The sequence below is a fragment of the Coptis chinensis genome, chromosome 6 (genome assembly GCF_015680905.1).
Source record: "Coptis chinensis isolate HL-2020 chromosome 6, ASM1568090v1, whole genome shotgun sequence".
Lineage (NCBI taxonomy): Eukaryota > Viridiplantae > Streptophyta > Magnoliopsida > Ranunculales > Ranunculaceae > Coptis > Coptis chinensis.
The window spans coordinates 674490-700591 of NC_141461.1; the positions used below are offsets into that span (position 1 = coordinate 674490).

Below are 26102 nucleotides of genomic sequence, written 5' to 3' on the forward strand. Positions count from 1 at the left end.
AATCCATCTCTCCACTAAAAAGGATAATTCTTGTTCTAATATGATCCCCCTCAAAAGTTTATCCAAATGTGTTTATGATCAATTCAAATGAAATGACGAGTAATAATAACTCTTAATAGAAAAGGAAATAACAAAGCAATAGATATACTTACAGTCTTACATACAGCTATACAGGCGAGTGATAGATTTTTTACCATTTTTTTTAAAAAAATGAAAGCCAAAGGAATTCATTCATAGGAAACTAAGTGCTGCACCATTTCCAAGCTTCTCCATAGTAGTTGTGGTCTCCCGGAAGCATGGAATATGTGGACCCCCAGTCCCATCTACGTTTTAGGCCCCAAAAACTATTTTTGTACTTCAAAATTCCACAAGTTTGGGCAACCAGAATTTTAAGGTGAAATTCAAAATATATTTCCAAAAATTAAGGAATGACAACATTTTCTGTATTGGAATGGAATCTTCAAATCCTAAAAATTAAGTAATTGTAAGTTTCTATAGAGACAGAAACTTGAGATTTCCATATATTTAGAAATTCTAACTATTAAAAATTTTAAATCTTGAAATAATATTTTCAATTCCAATTCCAAAGGTTTTTGTTTAGTATTGCATATTTGCATAAATATGGTGGAATAATGTGCCAAAGAATACCTTATTATTTTGAGGACAAACACAAAACCCGATTAAAAAAAGGAGAAGAACAACAACACTCATCTGTCATATATAAACCTTTTGAAGTACATCAATAGTAATTTCAAAATGATACATTCTCCAAATCTTCCACCAAAGTTGTCAAATACGACCTAGTAGGATTGCGTCGCGAGCAATTGGCACGTATTTCACCCTGTGTCCCAGTAACCACATTCAGCATACCTATCTTAATCATGGAAAACGCAAACCTTTCGAAGAACAAAGTTTCATTAGTAGCAAAGCTTGTCACAATCGGTCTTGTAGTCCTATCAGTGAACAAATCTTGGTCGGACATAAGGAGACCTTGTCGATTCATGAGATCAACATAGTATCTGTTGTCAAAAACATTAGGGGTTCGAATGTCTAACACAGTAGTGCCAGTTGAAGTAGTCGTGGGGCAAATGCGCTTAAGATTGTTCGCATATTTTTGGTCCATATTTGGGTCTTGGTTAGGATACAAGCGTTCAGTAAACGATGCACAATTGCCCCGGCCTATGGTGTGTCCACCAGAGATTGCCACAAGATCCGTCGCATCCAAGCCCTTTCTGGCTACATTAGCAATGAGCTCTCTTGCAGTTGAACCAAAAAATGGAAGGTTGTCTAGTGTTGCTTCTCTAGTTGCAAAAGTTAGCCCATCGCGCCTTCCCAGTGGAACTCGGTAATCTGGACCTCCAGACTGCATCACATCCAAATCAAATTAAACATAACTAGGGTCTAGGGGGGAAGAAATATGGTCCATAACTGAAAAGTTGATAGAGATGTATAGGTAGATACTATGCAAGGGATTACCAGGAAAACAGCATCACGAGCAGCTAAAGCAGTTATGTCGGAGCAAGAAACGACTTGACCACAAGCTCTCTGGATGCGGTTGCGGAGTTCATTAATGATCCTAAATACTTCCGGTCTAAGTGTCAAGTTTGGCGGTGCATCCTTTTCGCTCGGGCCACTTGCTGACCCATCCAGCAGCACCGAACCATCACATCCCTACAGAACAATTCATTTCATGTAACACTTCAAACTAGTATCTTGCAAGCGTAAATTCAAATGATTAGTAAGTCCCAGGATAGAGTTTTCAATCCAATTCTAACTTTACATGACTTGAAATCAGACTAATGGTGTTTAAAAGTTCTGGATCATGGACTACTAATCCGATCGAGTTAGACAAAAACTGCGAAAACGATCACCATCCGGCTCATGAATTGAATAACTCATAGAGCAGCATTAGTGGTAGAAAATGGAACTAAAATTTGCTCCTTATAGGAGCTTGGACTAGATCTTTGGACAGAACAGCCTTGAAAATTAATGATTCCAACAAAAAAGCTTTTAGACACATGATGATGATGTGGGGATTTACCAACATATTTTCGTTATAGAAGAACATTAGCAAGTACCTGAACGAAGCAGTCGTGGAAATGGACACGAAGTAAGCCAGCAGCTTGACCAATATCATTCCTGAAAACCTGCCTAAGGTAGTCTCTAACAATTGTTTCCAACCTTGGACAGTTAGACCTATAGAAAGTCCATGAAAGTCCCCTTACAATAGGTGGTGTAGGTTGTGCTCTTGATAGCAACAAATGGGATCCAAGCAGAGCAGAAGTAAGTAAGAGAAATGAGATGAATGAAGCAGAGGAGTTCATGGTACTGCTTGTTGCTTTCTTGCTATAGTAAAAAGATGGAAGGAGTGGTACATTTATAAGCACACAAGGGACATATTTGGTTTCCATATGATATCAATAGTAGGTGAAAAGAATTCCGATCCGTAGTGGGAAAAAAAAAAATGGAAGTCTCATAATGGCGAAAGAGACTAAAGTATCGATTGCTGCGTTGTGGCCGTACTCTTTCTAAAGTTTCTGATTAGATTCAAATACCGTCTAACTGCAACATACTCTACAAAAGTATTCAGGGACAGTACGTGGTTAGTTGTTGCTAGATATACTGTCTGCTCTAATTTGATCTTATTGTAACTATTTTTTTCACTAAATGAGCTTGCATTGGAAAAACAAATCGCATACAAATTAAAGTGGATCTTTTTATTCGAACACCGGCCTACAAATAAGCTCAAACTTCAAACTTCAAAGTAAGCTACATCTATTCTGGCCATGGAGTAAGCTACCTTGAAGTCTTGAATCCAGTTCAACGTACGTACAAGGCCTAATTGAGACAGCTTATTTCTACAACTTCAATGTTAAGCCTTCCCACTACTAGCTTAATTAAGTCCTACTTGAGGGACTTTTTCTTTTCCTAGATATTTTACTGTTACAAAGGAGTCAAGCCGCCCATGTTGTAAATTATATACATCTTATTGCAAAGCATCTGGAGATGAGCTTCCCTGTCCCTAAAGCGCCATTATAAGGAGTTGCACCATAATGTTCTCTTTCTAGAAGATGGACGAGATTTTGTACCGAAAACGAATATGCTAATATATTGCTTTTTCTTTGTCCACTTATTGTTTCCTTGTAAACTTCATTTTCTGAAGGGGTAGAGTATCCGACTATCTGGTATGTTTGTAAGAACTTCATTTATAAGGTGTGGTATCTCATATCTGTTACGTTATGCGGATTTTGTCCCTAGTCCTCAGGCTTATGCTGATACTTTGGCCTGGTAAGTCATTACAAACATGATTTAGAACAGCTACATAACCGACGTGCAGGACTAAATTTTGGCGCTAGCTACCTTCACAACCAGTGACCCAGTTGTAGCCTGACAAAGTCACCACAGAAAAAGTGGCAAGAGACTTTGAATTAAAGAGGACATCAATTCACTGAATACTGGATACTCTGGGACCATGCTTTAATTACCCGTTTAATTATATACACATGGTTTTGGAACAGGATCAATCCATGTTTTTAGTAGAAAAATATGGATCTGTAACTCAACACCTTATAGCATCATCAACGCGTTGTTAAAAAAAATTGTGACACGTCAGCTTTTTTCGTCGATCAAAATTTCTATTTTCGTGTCAAGTACCAAAGCATTTTTGACAAATTTGGGATTTCTATTTCGGACGGGAATAGTTGTCCCGTCTAATATGTTGGGCCCAAAAAAATATAGCCCATTTTAATTTGTCAATTTTAATTTTTTATTAAAAAAAATTGAAAAATTTCTAGACGGCTAAACTTATCCCGTCCAACATCTTGGACCCCACATACAAAATTCAAAAGTTTTATTTTTTTATTAACAAAAAACAAAAAAATGTCGGACGGCTAAAGTAGTCCCGTCCCACTCTTGGACGGGTCAAGTTGTCCCGTGCACACCATTTCTATATTCTTCACCAATTTGACTCCAGTTTTGACAATTCTTAAAATCAAAACGACGATTTAACAGCGCGTTGGTGATGAAAATTGCTAAATAAATTGTCAACTGTCACATTGGAAACACATTATAACAATGCGTTGATGATGCTCTTATATTCGTAATTTATGTGTTTTAATTAAAAAATAAATTTTGTTACACCATCTTGTATTTTTCGTAACAAAAATATTGCTGATTAATCTTTGGTGATAGAAGACAATGTAAACCAGGATCGAGTTAAAGGCGGTAGTGTACTGTGATGATATTTTTCAGTTTGATGAGTTGTATGTTTAGGAGGTTTTTTTTTTTTTTTAAAGATTGAGCTGGGATTAAGACAGACTCCAACTGTTATTATTGCAAAAAGTTAAACCTTACATGTCTCCCTAAAAGTTAGATCATTAAAAGGAGAAACACAAAGACTCTATACCACAGGCTTCAAACCTAACAGACGTAATAACACACTAATCGAATCGAACTTAAGAAAGTAGAGATAGTATGTTTAGGAGGTTGCATAAAGTATTGGATAGTAATGTGATGACGGGTGGTTCCAATAAATATGTGTTTAGGAAGATTGATTTTGGGCTATATAAAAAGGGGTTTTCAGTGCAATTTGTAGGGCGCCTAACCCCTAAATTCTTTGAATGATTTATTTTTATTCAAATAAAGTATATTCTTTAGAAAAAAGGAAGGGGGCGTGCAGTGCAATTTGTTGCACGTTTGACCTCTAAAATCTAAGTCTTTTGTTATATACTTATATTCTATCTTCTGATTTATCTAGACGCACACGTAACACTATTTTTTAGACCTAAGTATCAAACGCTCTCATGATTCCTGCTTAAATAATCTTGATGTCTTTTGCGGGTTCAAACATTTTCTATAGCTATAGGGACCATAAAAACAAAATTTCAATATATTGATCGAGGAGGGGCATAGTGTTTTTCGTCTCTCTTCCTACTTTGGTCTATAGTTTTACTATTGATCCAAACAATTTTGAATAAGATGCTAATAATTATATTGAAGTTCCATATACGACATCAATATCAATATGGCAATCTTTCTTAACAAACAGTTTTCACTGAGTACAGATTCTTCCTCTTTTATCGCAACATGCCAGGTATATAGGGTACTGCAGCTTGCTTGATCCATTCATCACCAGTGAAATATTTTGCTGGAGTAAATTCTAGAGCTTCATTAGGGGTGATTGTCTTGATGCAAGGCCATTTCACTCTCCCAGCTAAGTTTGAACCAGGGCCTTTGTTTTGATACTCGCTGTAGAAGCACGTATCGAGGTACAAGGGACCATTCCATTCATGCCAACCCGCTGGCTGAATGAAGTCATCCAATTGAGTATGCATGATAATTGTTCTGGAATAAGCCTTCCATGGGCGACCAAGGTAGGTTTTAATCGTATGCCTTACAGGGAAATACAAGGGATCTGCGACAATGCTGCAGCCTTGGAGAACTATTGCGGAAGTTTCGTGACGTTCATTCCTGCCTTGTGCAGTTACGGCATTTAGTTGGTTGTCCAATGGCTTCCTCACAACTAATCTGCAGTTCTGGAGAACAGCTTGGGCATTTCCGAAGATAAAATCAATGGTGCCGGAGACAGTGCAGTCACGGTAAAACTGGCGGTAAGTATGAACATAGAGTGTGTCTTGGTACCCATCCATTTGGCAGTTGAAAAAGACTGACCTATCAGATTGTACCCGCAATGCAACAGCTTGATGGTTCACTGCACCGGCGGAATTTTCAAATCCTATGTTCTTGGCGATGAAACCATCTCCCATTACCGCTGCATGACGTAAAGTTTTAAAATTAGTATAATCTCTATCGAAAACATAAAACAATCTAGACGAATTAAAGAGGCGGACAACAATAGATTGTTACATACCAACTGTTGCAGTGTCAATGGTTTTATAACCACCACCGAAGCTTCTTTTGCCTGTGACCTTTGTCTTCAGGGGGCCATCACCTATGAATACCACATTGGTCATAGTCTTGAGGACACGTACTGTCTCGACATAAACTCCTTGCTTGATGTGTATCACAAAAGGCTGAGCGCTCTTATTGGGGACTTCGTTAAGAGCCTCGGTGATAGTTTTATATTTTCCTGTTCCATCCTGAGCAACGACCACATTGGCCTTAATAACGTTAGCTTGAAGAAGTCTTCGCTTTTGAGGGGTGACCCAAGAAGGAAAACCATCTACGTTCGCTTCTGTCTCCGAAAGGAGTCGACGTTTGAATTGGAAACCAAAGGAGGAGATGATAGAAGTGATCTTGTCAACGATAGCAATGCCATTTCGAGTGAGTTCATTGGATGATTTCAAGGCTTTCCTCATGGCTTCACCTGCATTACCTGTTGTGTTTTCAAAGCCTTCCAAGCACGTCTCCTGGAAAGTGAGCGAAGCACCTAGCCACACCTTGAGGTCATCGACAAATTTATCCATGTGAGTGAGATCAAATTTACCCGATTCATCAAAAGAGCGCTTGAGGTCATCAATTGCAAATTCCATAAGCTCTTGACAAATCCTTAGAGCATCTTTGGCGCCTTTATCTTTTTCCAATTCTTTCATAGTGTTGGAGTTCTTAAGAGCAACCTTTATGTTATCCATGGCAACAGTAAACGATGCCTTAATGAGTTCTTTGGGATCAGAGGTGTTTCCAGCTACACCGGAAAGGCTCTTAATACAGGTTTCCTTGTAATCTGTAGGTTTGCAAATGGCCTCAATTGCCTTCTGAGAAGCCTTTATATCCCCGCTAGGCTGACCAGCACTCTCGGTGCTAGCTTTACTTGTACCTTTAACACCAACGGCCACAGCGACGACCATGGCAACAAGAATCAAAGAAGAGACGGTAATAATAGCGATTCTCTTCTTCTTTTTGTGGGAATCACCCGTTGCATGCCCATACCCCTGCATTTTGTTATTTATGAAGTATGTAGCTTTATTTTATGCCTATAGTGGTAGAGAATTAAGAATCTCTACCAGGCAGAATGACCCCTTGTAGAAGAAGAAAGAAAGATTGCTAGAGCTTTACTAGCTCCTCGTATACTTTGTTTATGAATTGTTTTTGTGACACTTATATAAGGAAAAACAAACCAAAAGGAGGTGAAATGTTAGTTATGTTAGTTAAAAACTGATGGCAATAAGAGAGAATAAACACGACAAAATAGAAGGTAGTTTGTGGAGTTTTGTAATTCATTAAGATCATTGTATGGTGTAATTAAGCATTCCAACAGATCCGACACATTTATGTTAATTTTAGGCAGCCTATTCTAGTTTTGTTGGACTGTGTAACAACGTATGGTCCATGTTGAGACTTGAGAGTCTGTGTATGGATTAGTAAAAAACGAGATCTCTTCAACCTCCATTTATAGATAGACACCAGCAAGGGACTTATAACGTGAGAGAAACAACCAATAGATCATCACCGTAGGGGACTCTTGCTCTATATTGGTACGATGCTGCCTTGATATGTTTTTATTTACTTAGTGGACTGGTTATAACTTAATAGTAATAATCCCTGTAGTACTAAATCTTGTGGACCAAGCAACTTCCCTTGGCTTTCTCGAACAGACTTCAAGGCTTCATCTCTGTAGGAACTAGGAACAACGTCTCGTCTCCTGGCATGTCTAGATCTTTATGCATCGAGATCGTGTACTCCACAAGAAACACAGTTAAGCTGATAGACTGAACCAAGAACTTTGAAGCTGATAGACTAGGAAGTAGGACTACTATCTCTACTTTTTTAGCTTTGAATGTAGCATGGTCAGTGTACATCTTAAGTATGTTAGGCTTGAAGCCTGTACTTATTGTTGTCTTTGTGTACCTCCTTTTAATGACCTAACTCTTAGGGAGGATTTGTAAGGTTTAACTTTTTGCAATTTAATAGGTGGGGGTCTGCCTTAACCCAGCTTAATCTTTCAAAAAAAAAAAAAAAATTATCAGTTCAAAGTTCAAACAGTCCAGATTTAAAAATTGACAAAGTTAGCGAAAATAAATCACAACGACATTTATACAAATGGGAGATGTATTCACCTACTAAAGTCTTGACATTAGAAAATTTATGATTCAATTTTGAAGGAGGAAAAATGAAGCCATCATCCTCATTTCACCTTGCACTAATACCATTATATATTGCCATTGAATTGTACAATGAGTATTCGTGTATAGTTGCTAACATAGAGTAGGTTACTTCACTTACTCGTCAGATTAATATACTGCAAACAAAGAATCCAACTCCTTTGAGCTAATAAGCATTAAGCAAAGCATTCAAAAAATTGCACCTACTGTGCCATTTTTTGCAACTTCCTCGAGAATTAAGTCCGTCTAATGGTCTACTGTCCACGGTCAACACTAAGCCGGTGTACAAGAGCAGAAATAAACCATTTCATAAAGCAGGGAATCTTGGTACTGCTCTTACAGATCATCCATCAATTTGTACTCAGGAAATTAATCGTGGAGACGGGGATCGTGAGGTGACTCCAATTGTCGTAGCAGATAAGCAACAACATGTGGAGGTACAAGTTCAACAGCATGAGAATGAGCCACCTCAGCCACCTCATCAAGATGTTGCTCTTGTACAAATGAATTCTGAAATTTGTAGTGTAGACTTGGATGTTATGGTTCAAGTGGATTATGCTACAGTACATGTGGATGCTGTTGTAGGTACAAATGATTCCTATAACCTCTTGATTAGTGAGCGGTCTTGTGCTCCCATGGAACAGCAAACGAGATATAAAGCACAATCTATCTCTCCACCTAGTACAAGGTCGAGAGTACATAGAGAAACTCGAGCTGATGAGGAATGGACTAGGGTAAAGTCAATAGAACTAACAAGAAACCCTCTCCTTGTGTGGTCAGGGGGCGTTTAGCTGGTGAAATTAGTCCTACCTTAGCTATGATTAAGCAAGTTTCCAAAGTAAGATATAAAGGTAAAAACTTTGATGGATATATCAAAAAAAATTCGAATGATACTCTTGGTCTAACATACGGTGAATATCACCTAAGGAATTATCACCCGGTCTCAAGGGATAAATTTCTGTTTGGGCAGCAGACATTAGATGTTTTTATGTTATTAAGTCTTTGTGTATGTACCCAAGTGGATTATTTTCATGAGTTTCTCATGATTGTAAGGCTTCAAGCTTATTATTATTGTAGTCATGATTCTCCCTCTAATGATCATACTCTTGGGGAGATACGTAACTCTTTGAAGTTTCATCAACAGTTAGGGGTCTGTCTCAACCCCATAACCATTATTTTTTAAAAAAAAATACTGGATTTGTGTCCAACAATAGGTTTAGGCATCCAACTGACTTCAAACTTTTAAGTAAAAAAACACCATCGGCCGGACTATATATTGGAACCTATAGGATTGAGCACAAATATATCCTGCCTTGGTAGATTAAATTGCAGAGAAAGACATAAAGGGTGCGAAAATTTCGTGATGCAATCATGGATTGACCTTTAGATACTTGGGTAAAGCTCCCAACTTGGCCGCTTTAGAAATGGCCATTGAAGAAGGCCATGGAATGGCCATTAAAATCTTACACGGGCCATTCTTAAAAACTGTTTCTTCTTCTTGTGGAGTTTACCTGAATGTGAGGGAAAACATCCATCGTAACCGAAGTTTAGTTTTAAGCAACCCATAATTAAACGACGGGCAGAAGAAACTGAAAATCACCTTTCTATGTTAAATTTCCATTCTTGCTGAAGGGGGGATATATGCCTACAAAATAAGAGACTTATCCTCTGGTTATAAAATTACAAAACCAATTGGCTATAATTTACATTCCTTCCATCGACCCGCTCTACTATACATCAACCCATGCTACCATCATTCTTCTCCACTCATCCTCGTGTTAGGCCCATATAAAACCACCATGGAATAACCGCACAATCCTGGCCCTTGAACTCATCAATCCACACTCTGACATCATGTCCTGGTCAAAAAAATGAACTGCACCTAGGTGCTCATTGTGCGGATTTTTCCCAAAATTAAGTCAAAACTTGGGTGGGGGATCTAAATCATCCAATGTCAGTAAAATCTGGCAGTATTGTACAATCTTCAAGACCACAAATGAAGTCGGGGTCATAATGATGAGGAACTGCTTCAAAAATATCCATATCCGGCATAAAGCCTTCACTCATCCTCTCGTGGTGCTTGCTGCTGCCCTTGTCATCAGTACCACCAAGTACAAGTCCGTTGAGAAGCGAGCGATCAAATTTGACGATTGCATCAGTTGGACCCAGTTGTTTTGGTGATGGAAATGTTAATTTACAGATTGGGTGTTGTTCCTCACTAGGCTGTGTGCCAATCCTCAGAAGCTTGATTTTGGAAGACTTTACTGGATCTGACATAGGGGCCTTGTTTTTCCCTAACGATTGCTGCTTGGATACAGATCGAGATCTTATAAAATCACCCGATGAAAAAGCTGATGAAGCCCAATCCAGACTTTGGCCATCAAAACAAGCATTAGAAGCCACCCTGGGAGTTAAATAGTGTAATTACTAATTAGAGACAAAGATGAAAATTAAGCAATGCAAACAGCAAGTGGGCTTTTGAAGGCACTTGCACCTCAACTTCAAACATGGTAACCCTTTTTCTAGAAAGTAAAAATGTATTTACGCATTTCTGATGGTTAGTTACTTTGTAGATAATATCAAACTTAATGCCAATCGAGATAAAATTATCCGGTGAAAAGCTAAATAACATTCAACAAACAAAACTAAGCTGATTGGCCCAGGAAATAAATAAGCTTAATATTCCTGAAATTTATGATATGGAGTTGCAAATTTGAGGAACAAAACCAATGTCAAAGATAATGCAGTATGAAAAAGAACTATCCGTTTTGTTAGCACAAACCATAAACACTTATCTTCTTTGAGGAGAGACAAGAAAACAGAAGCGAGGGGAGAGATGGCAATTTTCAATACGATATATATGAAAGATGAAACATAAACAACTAGTCAGTATGAGCTATATCACTAATTGTACTTTTGGATAAAATACAAGTTTATTTAAAATTAAAAGTTACTCGGTTCAGCCCTATATAATCAAAATCCAATTCACCCGGAAGGACACAATATACCTAGTCTAACTCAAGATAAAAGTAAATAGATAAGTAGCATCAATAAAATGGAAAATTATGGCATTGAGGATAGTAGAATTCAGCATACTCAAGTTATGGCAACTGACTCTTAACAAGATACCCACCAAAGTTAAAACTTGAATATAACGTAATTTAAAAGATAAGAACAGAAGAAGATAAAAGAACAAAGCATACAGACGATTTGTAATAAGTTGTAGTAGTATCAACAGCAGTAGTTTCTAACATGGTTAAATACCTGAAACGGTTCTCAGCAGCATTCCAAGAAGAGTCCAGAAGCAGTACTCCCCCATTTGAATTGGTTGGTAGGGGTGGATCTGAGCCAAAAATTGACAGGTTGACGGTGGATGGCAAAGGAGTTCCAAAATCTTCTTTGTCGGCCAGCAATTCCAGTGTAACCTCCAACTTATCAACTTCAGTCAAAGCTTCCTTTGTATTTTGTCTAGGCGGAAATACTGCATCTTGTTCCTTGGTGTTAACATCACGTAGAGCAGCAGAAACTAACTTGCTGCTTTGACCTGAAACTGCAAAATTGAATTTTCGTGGTGGCTGAATGGATTTCCTAAAATAGTTGTTCTGCAGAGAAGATGACACGCTCTGCCAGCGGTCTACTCGGGACCTTGCTCTCCAAACTGAAGACATTACAGCAGTGAAATGTTTCTGAAGTAGTAGCTCATTATCTGGTAGCTCACTGGCCACATCTAATAAGGTCCGAACACTATCCTGTAAGGAAGAATGATTGCCCGCAGTAAATCACCTCTTCCCTGAGTAAGAAGCAATATAAGTTTTTATTTTCTTCATTAAATGCAGATCTTAATGAAGCAACAAATTTTCTCATACTTATTAAGAAACAAAAATTTAATCTGTAAATGCAGATTGTTTATTAAAGGCAGATTTTAAAAAGAAGTGAAGTCAAAACACACAAAAAACTCTATTGTGGTTCAGTGAAATCAAAATCAAATGTAAAATATGAAATTTCTACTAATTTATCTTTAAAGAGAGGTAAAATGAATGCATCTAGCATTACCTCTGTGACTTTGAAGATAGCCTTTCCTGGGCCAGCGTTGCCGGCCTTCTCATTATTTGGGTTTTCAACTGTAGATAAAACATATCTTTGAAAAAGCTCCCTGAACCTCTCACAACAATGGACAGGGTGGTGAAACCTTCCACGGTAAAAACCACCAGCAGTCATCCCATAAAGTATGTCACTCACTAAACTCCAATTTGAACCATACTCATGCACAACAGCACAAAGTATCACATCCTCCTGCGACATCCAGGAATCAGGTGATGCATTACAATCTCTTGACCAAATATTTCCTTTCTTTTTAAGCTTTTCTGGTTTGATCACCAGAATCCGCTTTACCGGCATGACAGTGATGTATACTTTGCCTCCCATCTTGCTCCGGTTAACTGGCTTGTGATCAACATCAGTGACCACATAGTCACCTTCTTTCGATCCATGCTGGTTGTCCATGTTGGAGTACAAACCGAAATAACTGCTTTTACCTTTCTTGGTTCTTTTGGAGTTTTTCCCGTGAAGTTTTTCTTCGTGAACCTTCTTTCGTTTTTTCTGAACAGGTGAATGTGATAAAACTGAGTCTGAATAGTCAGCCATCTCAGAGTACATATCATCATAGTCAATGGACATGGTCTCTGATGGCGGATCCTCATGTGCTGCTCTTCGTTCGAATGCTAGACCTCCTTTCTTCAGAGACTTGAACTTTGTTTTCTTGGCTTTCTTTTTTGATTTCGGTTTACGCTCTGTTAGTATCTCCTTCCTGCTTTAAAAGAACAGACTAGTTAGTTTCTGTTTGAATTTTAAAGAGGCAAAAACTACTTATCTAGCATTCTTCTTCCTTCATCACAGGATCATTGCCTGGAGATAGGAAAGCTGAAGATTTCAATTAGTCCCTCTAATTATTTTCCAAACGTTAATTTCAACTACCACTAGAAAAGCATAACATAACCTGTGCTATTTTGAATCAAGCACCACTTACGTTACTGAACTTATAAACTTCACCCAAACTAACCAAATCACTAAAATAAGGACTGTGGTAGAAACATTGAGACTTGAAATAAGTCATTCAAGATCTTAAAGGAAACAGTAGGCTCTTTCTCAATGAGAATCTTTATTTTCTCGAAGAAATGGTAACTTCTTTATTTGATTGAGTAAGAAAATAAGGAATCTGAGCTGAATCATGAATCATCAGATAATATAAATACAAAACCTCTTAAATTTTTTTTTATTATGTATCAAGGTCTCCAAATATACCAAACAAATGCGAAAATCCTTTCGATTTCCAACCAAAACTTCATAACAATGAAATTTCGTATTAGGGACTTTATTTTCTTACCTTGCAGACTCAGAGTTTCCTTCTGCTGCCTCTTCAGCCTCTCTCGCTTCATATTCTAGATCCTCTAACAACTGTGAAACATCATATACAATAAACATATAAAGTAGTCCTAAATATCAGTAAAACCCATAAATAACATCATATCACAAACCTGACGCTGTGCCAACGCCTCAACTTCATCCTTATATGCCTTAGTAGCAAATTCAGCATCCCATCCTGGAATCACCCACCATTATTTCATAAGTTTCAAAACTAACAGATAAATCCCAATACAAATATTCAACCACTGGATCAACATTTCAAATATGTTTGGTTATGTCAGCAACGAATGTACTACATCAGACAGTATACACTGCATGAGTGCATGACCACTAACAAACTCCTAATATAAAGTGCAACAGTGTCTCTTAACAATTACTTATGAGTGAATCGCAGAAGATAGAAACATATAAGTATAGTATGTACTCTCTCTCACACACACGTTCTTACTTTAATACAAAATTGAGTATGAAAACGAAAATTAGATGAATATTAACCCACTAATACTCCCAAGGAATATTGATGTTTCCATATTCTAAAATTACTTTTTCTCATCTTGACATTTCAATGTTTCCACGTTCTAAATGTACTTTTTCTCATTATAAGTAGACGGTACTTACGCTCATATACCAAAGGTTCCTCGTCATCGTCGATATCAGCTTCCATATCTTCCTTGAACTTCTCAATGCGGTCCAACTCCCACTCTCTCTCCTCAAAGCTAATTTGAGAATCTATAGCTGATCTGTCAATTACAGGGTCCCACAAATCCAGAAAACGCATCGCATATCGATCAATAGGCCGAAGCTGATAATCAAAGGAGGAACTAGCTTGTCCTGCTGCTGCTGCAGCTGCTGCCAACTGCTTGACATCAGCTAGCATGTCACAATCATCTTCTTTAGATAAAGTGAGAGTCTTCCCTCCATTTTGATCACTTCCATTCAAACTGGTCCCAACATCTTTATCCACAACAGTAATCCAGCCACTCTGATCACCAGAGATCTTCTCATCAAACTTCATATCATCTTCATTTCCAAACTCGTCATCTTCCAATCTCACAATTGCCTCATCTGTGAATTCCTGGTTGTCCACAGCCTCTTCTTGTTCAACTTTTTTCAAAGCCATATAATCTGCTTCATCCTCTGCATGCTTCAAAGCAGCTTCTACATCTGCATTCGATAGGAGAATATCCGCCCCATGGCCAGGGTTCTTCTCCTTCTGCACACTCTTGGCTGATATTTCTTTGTGACCTGAGAATAATTCCATTGGGTCAAGTTTTTTAAAGAAATCAGTATTGTAATCTCCGCTCTGTATAACCAAATCATCAAGTGTCCGCTTCTGGTTGGCTTTCTTTAATATGTTCTCTTCAATGGTGCTTTCACTGATTAGGCGATATATATGCACTTCACGTGTTTGACCAATACGATGGCACCGATCCTGAGCTTGTTGGTCCATAGCAGGATTCCAGTCACTGTCGTAGAAGATAACAGTATCTGCCCCAACTAAGTTGATCCCAACACCTCCACTACGAGTAGACAAAATGAAAAGAAAGATTTTTGGGTTCGTGTTAAACCGCTGCATTAAAGTCTGTCTCTCTTCCGGCTGAGTAGATCCATCTAAACGCATGTACGTATATCCATACAAATTAATGAAGGCCTCCAAGAGATCAAGCATCTTTGTCATTTGTGTGAATATTAAAGCGCGGTGGCCTTCAGATTTCAACCTTCTAAGCAAAACTGCAAGCTCCTGAAGCTTACCACAGTCAAACTGTATGAGCCGCCTGTCAGGGAAATATACTTGCCGACGTACAATGGCAGGTCTAACTGGTGACAGAAGGGGTCCAACGATTTCTGTACATTTAGTCTTATAAGATGGGTGAAGAAACACTGGGGCTTCAGTTTTACTGCACCAACATGCAGGTGATGGAGCCCGTGCTGCTGGGATTGCGAACATGAAACATTCAACCAGCTTAATAATCCTGTTAAACCTTTCAACAGGTGAGAGTACGATATCTGCCAGCTTTGAAGAGAAATTCATGTAGCATGAAGGGTTACTCTTTTGACAATGGATATCGAAAATTGGATGCTTTATTGTAGCAACTTCTATCAGATTAGTCCCATACATGGGTTTCTTTTTCTGCATTGCAAGGAATTCCACCATGCAATGGATGCTGCTCTTGTTTTTGCTTCTTTTCTTCTTTTTCGTCCCCAAAGGGCTTTCTGAATCTCTTCAATATACCAGATCCATGTGTTCTTTTCCTGTGATCAAACGGACTCAGTCGAGGTCCAACTCTTACTACATTTTCTAGGCTGGCGCGTTCCTTAATTGAACTCGATGGTGTGCTAATTATTTGCACTTCATCACTCTCCCAAGAAGACATGCTGAACTCAAGATGAGTAAACAGAAACCCCAAACTGCTGAGATCAACTGTAGATAACGGACCAGAAAATAGCATGTTGCAAATGGAAGAACTCAACTGCATATCAATGCCACCCATGTCGAATGAACTAATAATCGGACGACCCTCAAATAGGTCTGGGTGGTTACAAACTTTACGAAGTTGCATAATAACACTTATCATCCCAAAGAAATTGGTACTTGCCAGAGTCGCCTGCGTCTCAGAACTGGCGATAAAATCTTCATACAAATTCCGCTGCCTCCTTGAAAGTCTGCAGTAAATTACATGTTCAAATTTCCCTGGAAGTTGTTTCTCTACATCCCTTTTTAACCTTCGAAGTATGAATGGACGGAGAACATTATGCAAACGATCAATAACTTCTTTGTTTACACTCTCTTGTCCTTCTACCATGACTGAAATAGGATTACTGAACCAATCCTTAAACTCTTGGTGTGATTGAAAAATATGAGGCATCAAGAAATGCATAAGAGACCAGAGTTCCATGAGGTCATTCTGCAGAGGTGTACCTGTCAGTAGGATACGCCTTTTTGAATTGAAATTCAAAAGAGTTTGCCATCTCTGTGATTTCCAATTCTTTATAAGATGAGCTTCATCAAGAATCAAGTACTTCCACTTTTTCCGCTTAAAAGCTTTCGAGTCCTGTATAACAAGTCTGTAAGTTGTTATGCACACATGGAAAAAGTTTGGCTTCATCCAACCTTGTCTCTTGAACTTGCGTTCTTTGGCACTTCCAAAATAAGTCAGAATTTTAAAAGCTGGACACCATTTAAGAAACTCAGTCTCCCAATTAAGCATGACACTGGTTGGTACAACAATGAGATGAGGGCCCCATATTCCCTTTTCACAAGCGAGGTGTGCCAGGAGAGAGATGGTCATAATCGTCTTCCCAAGGCCCATTTCATCAGCTAAAATCCCATTCAGTCTCTTCTCATACATAGTCACAAGCCAATCCAAGCCAATATGTTGATACTCACGAAGACAGTGCTTAAGAAGGAAAGGGGACGCTGTACGAACTTTCATGGTTGAGAAAGTGTTTCCTGTTGGCTGCGCTGATCTAGCTGCAGCAGCCGCATCGGCAATTCTATCTTCACTCTCTTTACCTTCATCAGATTTCATCTCATGTTCTACTTCATCCATTTTTGCATCTGGCTCGGAAATTTGCTTGAACTCACCAGGTCCATCCTGTTCGGCTACAACTTCAGGGATAGGAGAAACCTGTCTTTCCCGCATTGCTTGAGGATCCATCAAATCCTCTGAACTGGTTGATGTATATCCAGGTTCTTCGTCAGCATCCTCATCAGAGTTAAAGTCCTGACAAACAGAGGTCAATCATAGATGAAAATCACAGTTGCAATTTATTATGCAAAATTGCAGTGTTCTTTCTTACAACCTACCTTTTTATACCTGGCAAGCAGTTCTTCTACAGATATTTCACTCTCTTTTTGCAATAGTTCAATCTGCAAAGTAGCAGCTTCTATCGGATGAGCTAAAGGGACAAATAAGAGAACTGACTGCAAACGAGACAGATAGCAAAACTTTGGTTGTAACCAAATCCTACAATCTCTTTACCTCATTTAAGGGGTTGTTTTCTTCTGTCTTTGCCAACTCTTCCTCCTCTGACATGGTTGTTTCATCATCCTTATTCAAATTCAGATTAGAGAGAACACAGATATCAGATCACATAACCACACAACCCTTAATTCAACGTAAAAGAAAAATTACCATATTTAAATACTAGTCACTGTAAATATATCTCAATATACTATACACTGGGGAATAAATAAGCGACAGCCTACACACATCAAATGTTACATGCCTAAATTTCTACTCGTAAGACAAATACACTTATTTTGCGTTGGACAGTTGATCAGCATTACATAGACAGAAAAAAGAACTGTTTTCACGCAAAAATAAATAAATAATGGTCAATTCAAACTGATAAGCATACTCCAAGCATTTCCCACAGTTTCCATACATGCAAACATACATAAAATCCAGATGCATGTTACCAATGTTTGTTTTTTTTATCGGTAAATAGATATTTCATTGATATAAACATATAAAATACATAGAAATAGTAGGATGAGGTATCCTTACAACGAAAACAGCTGAAAGAAAGAACAACATCAGATGGACACAAGAAACAGAACACAACGTTCTCAAGTCAGAATGTCTTCCCATCTACACACAAAGTGCTCAAAGGAATGTTACTAATTTCCTTATGAACTTTGGCCCAGAAGAATAAGAGGCCTTTAATTGACATGATTACTTCCTCCAAAGAAGCCACAAAACCGCAAAAGGAATCATACTCCATGTTACCAATGTAAACTATGGGGTTTGGTTGGAACAATAATCAGCCTATTGTAGAGAGGGAACATGAAATTGATCATGTAGACTAACTGAATGTATCGCTATTGATTCATATTTGCTAGCGTTTGGGTAGAAAATCAGTATCTCTAGTTGAACATTCAAAACATAGTTAGTTGGGAGCTTTTACTTGGGTCGTCATAGGGCATATTTGCATTTAAGTTCTTTAAAACGGGCATTAGGACTTGGGAGGCGTCTGGTCCTCCAGAGTATAACTAGTCGCACCCTATTAATGATTTTCTCTCACACATTTGTATCCCATTCATCCTAATCAAAAACAAAAAAATAAAATAAAATGTAGACACTGAGATTTATCCAAATCCACTGACAGCGAAGGAAAAAGTAAATGAGTGTTTGGCAGAGCCACAGGAGGGGAAGAAAAAACAAAGGAACGCAGTGAAACAAGTGCACATAACATCACTCCAAGAGATGTGATAAGTGAAAAGTTTGAATTTCCCATATTTGTGCTCATAGCAGAGTCTCCTGAGATTCTTCTAAGTTCTAACACATTACAATTTTGTGAGGTCCAGCAATTCAAAATATTGAAATGCAGAGTCAAAATGTTATTTGAATGAAGCGTTCTCCCCTTAAAAGTTAGAGCTGGAGTTACACAGCAAAGGAACAGATATACTCTCTCAGCCTTCTTGCAGGGAAATTGAATCCCTTTAACATTTCAATTACAACAAAATATTGCATGCAATGTTATCAAAACTTACCACAAGAAAAACGAACTATAAGAAGGGAATGAATCAACCAGAGTAAGAAAGATAAAGCTATAGCATTTTAATGATTTATACCTTTTCTTCGTCAGCTGCAAGAATATAATCCCCATCCTCCTGTAAAAGTGAAACAGTAAATACAGAGCAAACTATCAAAAGGATGCTGATAAGCTACGAAATGACATGGAGACTGACCCTTTTACTGTATACACATATATAAGTGGACACGTGTTGGTATGGCATAAACAGATGTAAGAACATGTCCTACTATTATGCATCCTTAACAACACTAATTTCTGGCCAACACAGTCTACGACCAAGCCAATAGTAGACTGAAAATCTGAATATTATTCATGTAACTAGTAGCATTTTTCCACCAAACCCAAGTAGGAAAACAGCATAAATAGGAAGGAGATAATTATTTCCACCAAGATACAACCAATTATATCAGCACCATGAGGCCCACTTTGGATTAAGGCATGTGCAACACTTGAAGCAAGGCTCTTCTCCATCAAAAGGCTACACATCAATCAAAGAGACAGATGTACACAGGGAACGCAAACTTCCTCAAGGCAAATCCTCAGTCATAATATGCTATGATGATTTTCTCTCTTTTTCTTTTACCTTAAGTGTAGCTTTATTTGTTTTCTAATGATTGATTAAACGATTTCACTAATGTGGAAATTCAGGTGCAAGTAACCCATATATATTTTTTAGCAAGTCACTAAGGGAGGTATGAATACAAAAAATTGTCATAGCATAGGAGTCCATGAGAGTAATTCAACACATCAACAGCTTCGAAGAGTCTGTTTAAAAACCTTAACAAAATATGGAGCCGTGCAGAGAACCCAATGATCTCATCTAATTCTCTTGTTGAATCTATGTAATTCAGAAAATTTGTAATCTGCAACCCACTTTTGACTATATGGTAAAGCTATCCATCAGCACAACCCTAGCTTGCTCTTTTTAAATGAAAAAATAGTTCATGTGAGACCAAAACACGGAGATGAAAAGTGTTGGAAATATCTCCTTAAGTAAAGCTGCACTAACCAGTTACAGACACACAGCAAAAGTCATTCATGACATATCAAAACCAAGTTAAAAAATTGAAATATTAGGGGGGGTAATCACCTGCTCATCACTACAAGATACCAGAAGTTGCTTCTCTAATTTTTCACAACCTTTCAACTGATTTTTAGATTGACTTGTATCAACTTCAACCTTATCGGTCTCCAAAAGGGAGATCTCACCATTACTTACTCCCTACAGTGAAAAAAGATATTCAGCCTTCTTTCCTATATAGAATCTTCTGCAATAAATCATGAAAAGTCACAAACTTACAGAATGATGACCGATTATGCATGAATTGCTAGTGTCAGTCTCGCCTCCACCAAAACAATGGTTTCCCTTGCCTGAAAAAGAATAGTGTACAATATTAAACAGTAAAATTACTCGTTTTGTAAGTTTATCAAATCCCGGTATTTGTGAAAATCAGATAGTTTCTCAATGGAGAACAATAGCTATAGTCTCTAACTCTTACCAAGATTTTCTTCAACTTGGATCGGTTCAGCTACATTTTCACCGTTTAATGGACTTTCTTCCATGCTAACTGAAAAAAAAAATCATTGATCACAGTTCACATCGTTGTTATCAAACTAATCACCATAACAATGGTGAACAATTGGCTTGAAATAACTGTGAAAACCCAATTAAAACATGGATACCTTTATCTGAATTGTAACGCTTGAGCAACTCCTCAAGTGGAATATCTATTTCATTGTGCAAAGCTTCCAATTCTTCTTGCCTCTCATCTGCAGTGATAAGAGCCTCATCTTCCTCAATAGTATGCTCATCGTCTTCCTGCAACAGAGTAGGATACTTGGGATTGCTTTGATGTCTCAACAAAGAAGAATTTTTCCAAGCCTACACTATTCTTTTTGTTTCACCACAAAGAAATATGTAGTACATAAGAAAATAAATATATATTTTTTTTAAAATAAGTAAATAGATTTCTTCTTCGAAAAAGGATTCAAAAAGTTTATGCACGTTCCATGATATTGCTTCCATGTCTAAACCATGTTTGGTGTCTGCCTCAATTTGAAAATCTAAAAAGAGTTTACAAAAACGAATTTAGTGAAGTTATAAAAGTCTTTGTTGATCGCATTGAGTTCTGATTCCTACATTAATTCATAAGTTCGCATAGAAAACATCACATTAATCGATATAGAAGATCACAAGATGCAAAAGTAACCATATATTGCATATTTGTAATTTGTAAGATATTCTATCCAGTAACAAAATGGGATTTAGCAGCTCCTATACATAGCATTGAACATGAAAGGACTCAAAAGGATTTCTTCCAAATTGAAAATAGCCCTGTTATATGTTTTCGTTTCCAAAAAAATTAAATGAAATATATAAAATTTTATGTATGCAATAAGCAGATACCTAGTTCCCCTTTGGTTCCCCGTGATTAATGAGTACCAAAACTCCAAAAGCATTTATATCTTCGGGAAATCTTTTCAATCATTCCTTAATATGTCAACAATGTTTCTTAAAAAGTTCCTACTATCTATAACATAAGGTCCACGCTAATGATAATTGAGAACAACCTCTAAAATAATGATGTTAAGTCAAGTGCCTTAAAACTCTAGTGTTGTACTAACTCCCAATCTGCAAATAAAAGTGCAATAGAGCAAGTACCGTGGAAAGCACTTACCCTATAGTATCAATAAACACCTATAAACTTTATAATTGACTAATAATGATCCACTTTTCCTCATTACTCATAAATAAGACTCATTCAACTACCTAATCCAGATAGCGGATAGCTAAAAATATTAAAAGGAAAAAACCAAATAAAAATGTTATAGGCATAATTTCATAAAGTTAAATAAAAATGTTAGGGACAGAATCAATGTACAACACTTTTTATACAACAGTTTATACAATGGCCTCCATCTTACTCTACAAATTTACTTACGACTTGATTTTTTATTGAATGTCATCTTCCCACCATGGAAAACATCCCTATAAAAAATGGACTCATTTGAAAATTTCTAAAGAAGCCAAAAGAGGGTTGCAAAGTTTTAAATCCTGGACGTTAAAACAAACTCACATTTTCAAATCAACTTTTGAAAGGGGTAGAGATTTTGAAATGATCTGAAATTTTGTGGATATGATTTTTATAGTGGTAAGATCAAAACCACAAAGTATTAGCCCTTAGTTCAACTCTAGGAAGCACGGATACGGATACGCGACACGGATACGACACGACACGGATACGCGGACACGACATTTTTCAAAAATATAGGATACGGATACGTCATGGATACGTTTGAATAATATATATATATATATATATATATATATATATATATATATATATATATATATATATATATATATATATTTCACCAAATTCAAATTAAAATGGCAATTCTACTTCATAAAATGACCAATTCAAACACATTAAGCAGCAACTTTGTATAAGTGTATAACACTGCAAGCAAATGCCAACAAAAAAGTTCAAAACAATACAATGGATTTGTCAATCAAGTTGTCCAACTTCAACTAAGTCATTTTCTACATCTTAATTCACTTCATCTTTATTCTCTTGCATCTCTTCTTATCTTGGATTTTATTTCACTTTTTTTTTTTTGTTGAAGTTCCAAAAAAAATTTGTGAGATTACTATTCCCGCGTATCCGCCACGTATCCCCCACGTATCCCCCACGTATCCCCCGCGTATCCCCCACGTATCGGAAAATAAAAAATTAATTAAAAAATCAGATACTCCAAATTGCGTATCCGACACGTATCCGAGGCGTATCCAGGCGTATCCGTGTCGGATACGTATCGGACACGGATACTTCACCTATATAGAAGTATCCGTGCTTCATAGGTTCAACTTATAAAAGGGTGTTATATAAACTGTTGTATTAAAAATGTTGTGTATGTGGATCCCTCCCCTAAACGTTATATTATATATATACAACTCTGAGTCTTGGATTGTAATATATCACAGCTTCAACAAAAGCTTGCTCTCCGTTGTTCCAAGTTAACATCTAGACTACAATTTGAATATTGTCAACAGATTCTATGCTACTTAGGGTAAAGAAAAATGAGATTCCAATGGATGAGAGATGAAAGCTCACCGATTCATCCTCAGATTGTATATCATAGTCACCATCAATATCCATATTTTCTGAAGAAATATGTGCACAAAGTTTGTCAGCCTCTCGGGAATGTTAAGCAAATGCAAGCAGCACAGCAAAAATAAGAATCTCTTTCTTACCACAATGTTCTGGGCTTTCCACGAGCTCTGTTCCATCTTCAATATGTTCACCATTTGGTTGGTCCACGGCAGAATCTGGACATATTGGTGTACAAGGATATGGCATGTCAACAAGATTTTCAGCCAGCATTGTTGAGTACCTGAAACAAAAAGAAGTCTTCCAAGATTCCACGCCAGTGACTTTCAAACTATGTGCTCAGACCACTAAAACAAAATAATATAGGGTAAGTTTTCTACCTCTCAGTCTGTCCTAAAAGAAAATCAAGCTGCTTATCAAGTGCTTTCTTCTTTTTTTCCTCAACCTCAAGTTGATGCTTGTACAGTACCTGCAACAATAATTTGTCCAGTAAAGAGATTTTATTTAACAAAAAAAACTTGAGCAATCATACTAGAGACCTAAGTTTGAGTGAGCTCAAGCTTATCACAAGAAACTTACCAGCTTCTCTATCTTTATCCAAAATTTCTTAACGTCCTTCGAAATGTTCAGTGCAACTTTTCTCAAACGCTGTTCTTCTTCCTGAATCCCCCATAACACATGATTAAACAATGACACGAATGAAGCATTCAAACATTAGTCTTTTTCTTATTAAGTTTCACGAGAGACTCAAACCTTCACTTTCTTTTCCCCTCTTGTAGCTGGGTCCAGCGCGTTCTTGCTGGCTCTGATAGCAACCTTCTTCGCCAGAGCAAGTTTCCATTTTCTTTCTGCCTCAAAATCCTGCAAACAACGACCCACCAAGTTACAAAACCATCATTAAGCACCCAACATCATGTTTGCACCAACACAATAGTCGATACAAATCAAAAGTTCCTAATTAATGCTTTCCATTTGAGACTTAGATGGCATCAATCAACCTAGTAAACTACCTTTGACAACCAAAGCATCTCCTCCAGAACATGATCCCAATGTGCTTTTGGCCGACGATCTCTAGGAGCTTCAAGTGCCTACAATAGATAAATCACGATAAAATAACTGTTAGATAATTTGAGGTTGCGAAGTTGATGAATTAATCTTGAAAAAATCAACTGATCCAGTGATCATCACCCAGGATGCTAAAGTCCTACAAAGTTTATATTATTAACTAGCAAGTACCACAAGCAGTTACTTGACACAGTCAGGATGACCAATTTGATCTACAATGAAGAGGCGTCCAAACAAGATTTAGCATCGGTGTGATGCCAAGCGAGAAATAATCTCGCATGCTGTTAGGTCGCGTTCAATCTCTCTCAGAACAAGAGAAAGTTGTATAATGTTTTGTTGTACAGAGTGGATAGAAAAGGATTGTAAAGGGACATATTTAAGATATCTAGGCTTTTAATATCTTGTTAAACAAACATAGCATTCATACACCATTTGAAATCGCAGAGTATCTTTTTAAGAAAACGATGAACAAAAAAATTTATCAGCCAACAGTAACAGCTCCCAGAAGAATGTTATGTGGTCTAACTTGATTAACTATGAGTCACGAATATAAAACATTTGCAAAGCATACAAGGAAAAATAAAATAAAATAAATACCTTCTGGCGTCTAGCTCTTGTTTCATGGTCTAGTTTAGACCGAGGACCCTTCGAGGCCATGCTTACGTCAAAAACTACTTATCTCATCACCTCGTACCTGCTTAAAACAATAAATAAATAAATAAAATAAAATACATCTATTGTTGAATAAGAACGTGCAAGGTCATTACTTTAAACACTATCATTCATTATATCTAGATGCCTCAAAAACAAAACAGGTTCTCCAAAAAACCAACTGAGTCAAACTCATACGAAAACCAAATACTGTATAATATCCCATGTTTATAATACATACTTGAGCAAACATGCAAGATAAATAGGATAGACTCTCTGTTGCATGGGTACGCCCTAATTTCCTCTGTATCGCGTACATGTGTCCTGTACGGACACGGACACCCGGACACAAGCAAAACAGTACCCTAATTCTCAGATCTCGCCGTGTCCAAATCTTCGTACCCGTGTCCAAACCAGACACTCCGTCCCGTACCCATGCAACACAGGATAGACAATCATAGACTTAAAATGACGATGTTGGTGTTGGGTGGGGAGGGGGAGTTAACCTACTACTTCTCACAAACAGCTAACATAATGTATGGTGAATTTTTAGAATAAGTGTCTCACAAATTTGAGCCTACAAGGTGCTAAACAACATTAACAATTGAAATAATAAAAAGGAGGATGCTTTTTTCTTATTTACTTATCTACAAAGATTTGTTTAAACTAACAACGCTGATAGAAGTAGTTGTGAGTGATTAGATACAAAATGCAAATATAAGCTAGCCAAAAAATCAAAACCCTAGAACTTTAACAAACAAAATTCAATCAAATAAGGTTACAGCTAACATAACATTCATAAAAAGAAAAAAAAAAAATGATTCTTGAAACGAAACCTGAGCTGAAGAACAAAGGCGAGGTCTTTGAAGCAACGGGTTTGGAGAAAATTTGTTTGAACTTTGAGGAAGGTGCTGGTTTTTAGATCCGGAGATGAAGTGGAGAGAGAGAGAGAGAAAAAAAGGAGGGGTTTATTTATTAGATTTTCTCAAACTCTTTTTCTGGAAACTGGTTTTGTTGCTGATGGTGGTGAGGTGGTGTCTCATTTTTGTGTTTTTTTTTTTTTTTTTTTTTTCTTGCCACGTCAGCTTTTTTTTTTTTTTTTCGGTATTCCGGTACGAGACTACTAGATATTTCACCATTTTCGCCCGGGACCACTTAGAGGCTTAGTTAGAGCAAGTACAATGGGGGTAGGGTTGGTCATCGAGTTACCTGAGTTGAGTTTTGTTATACAGGAGCTTGAATCGCAAAT

At 37.4% G+C, this 26102-nt stretch overlaps 2 protein-coding genes and 1 pseudogene across 3 annotated transcripts; all 3 read right to left on the minus strand.

The window, feature by feature from the left end:
• Positions 1 to 635: 635 nt before the first annotated feature.
• On the minus strand, positions 636 to 2392 carry LOC147490478 (peroxidase 12-like). Its single transcript, XM_086569460.1, has 3 exons — positions 2079 to 2392; positions 1477 to 1671; positions 636 to 1363 (listed from the first exon to the last, which is right to left on the minus strand). Exons 1-3 carry the CDS (start codon positions 2322 to 2324, stop codon positions 752 to 754), a joined length of 1053 nt encoding a protein of 350 aa, XP_086425586.1. The 5' UTR covers positions 2325 to 2392; the 3' UTR covers positions 636 to 751.
• Positions 2393 to 5040: 2648 nt separating this feature from the next.
• Positions 5041 to 6896, minus strand: LOC147490479 (putative pectinesterase/pectinesterase inhibitor 21 pseudogene; annotated as a pseudogene). Its single transcript, XR_015198266.1, has 2 exons — positions 5870 to 6896; positions 5041 to 5770 (listed from the first exon to the last, which is right to left on the minus strand). The product of XR_015198266.1 is annotated as a putative pectinesterase/pectinesterase inhibitor 21 pseudogene (transcript).
• Positions 6897 to 9646: 2750 nt separating this feature from the next.
• LOC147490480 (protein PHOTOPERIOD-INDEPENDENT EARLY FLOWERING 1-like) lies at positions 9647 to 25867 on the minus strand. The gene is given in 23 exon segments (XM_086569459.1): positions 9647 to 10464; positions 11325 to 11809; positions 12114 to 12867; positions 13444 to 13514; positions 13595 to 13659; positions 14103 to 15612; positions 15615 to 15712; positions 15715 to 17209; positions 17293 to 17355; positions 17468 to 17536; positions 19063 to 19101; positions 20116 to 20247; positions 20326 to 20396; positions 20525 to 20593; positions 20709 to 20844; positions 23141 to 23190; positions 23281 to 23420; positions 23518 to 23606; positions 23717 to 23797; positions 23891 to 23998; positions 24148 to 24225; positions 24800 to 24896; positions 25690 to 25867. Coding segments are annotated over 22 exon segments (6123 nt in total). The 5' UTR covers positions 24860 to 24896; positions 25690 to 25867; the 3' UTR covers positions 9647 to 10004.
• Positions 25868 to 26102: the final 235 nt, after the last annotated feature.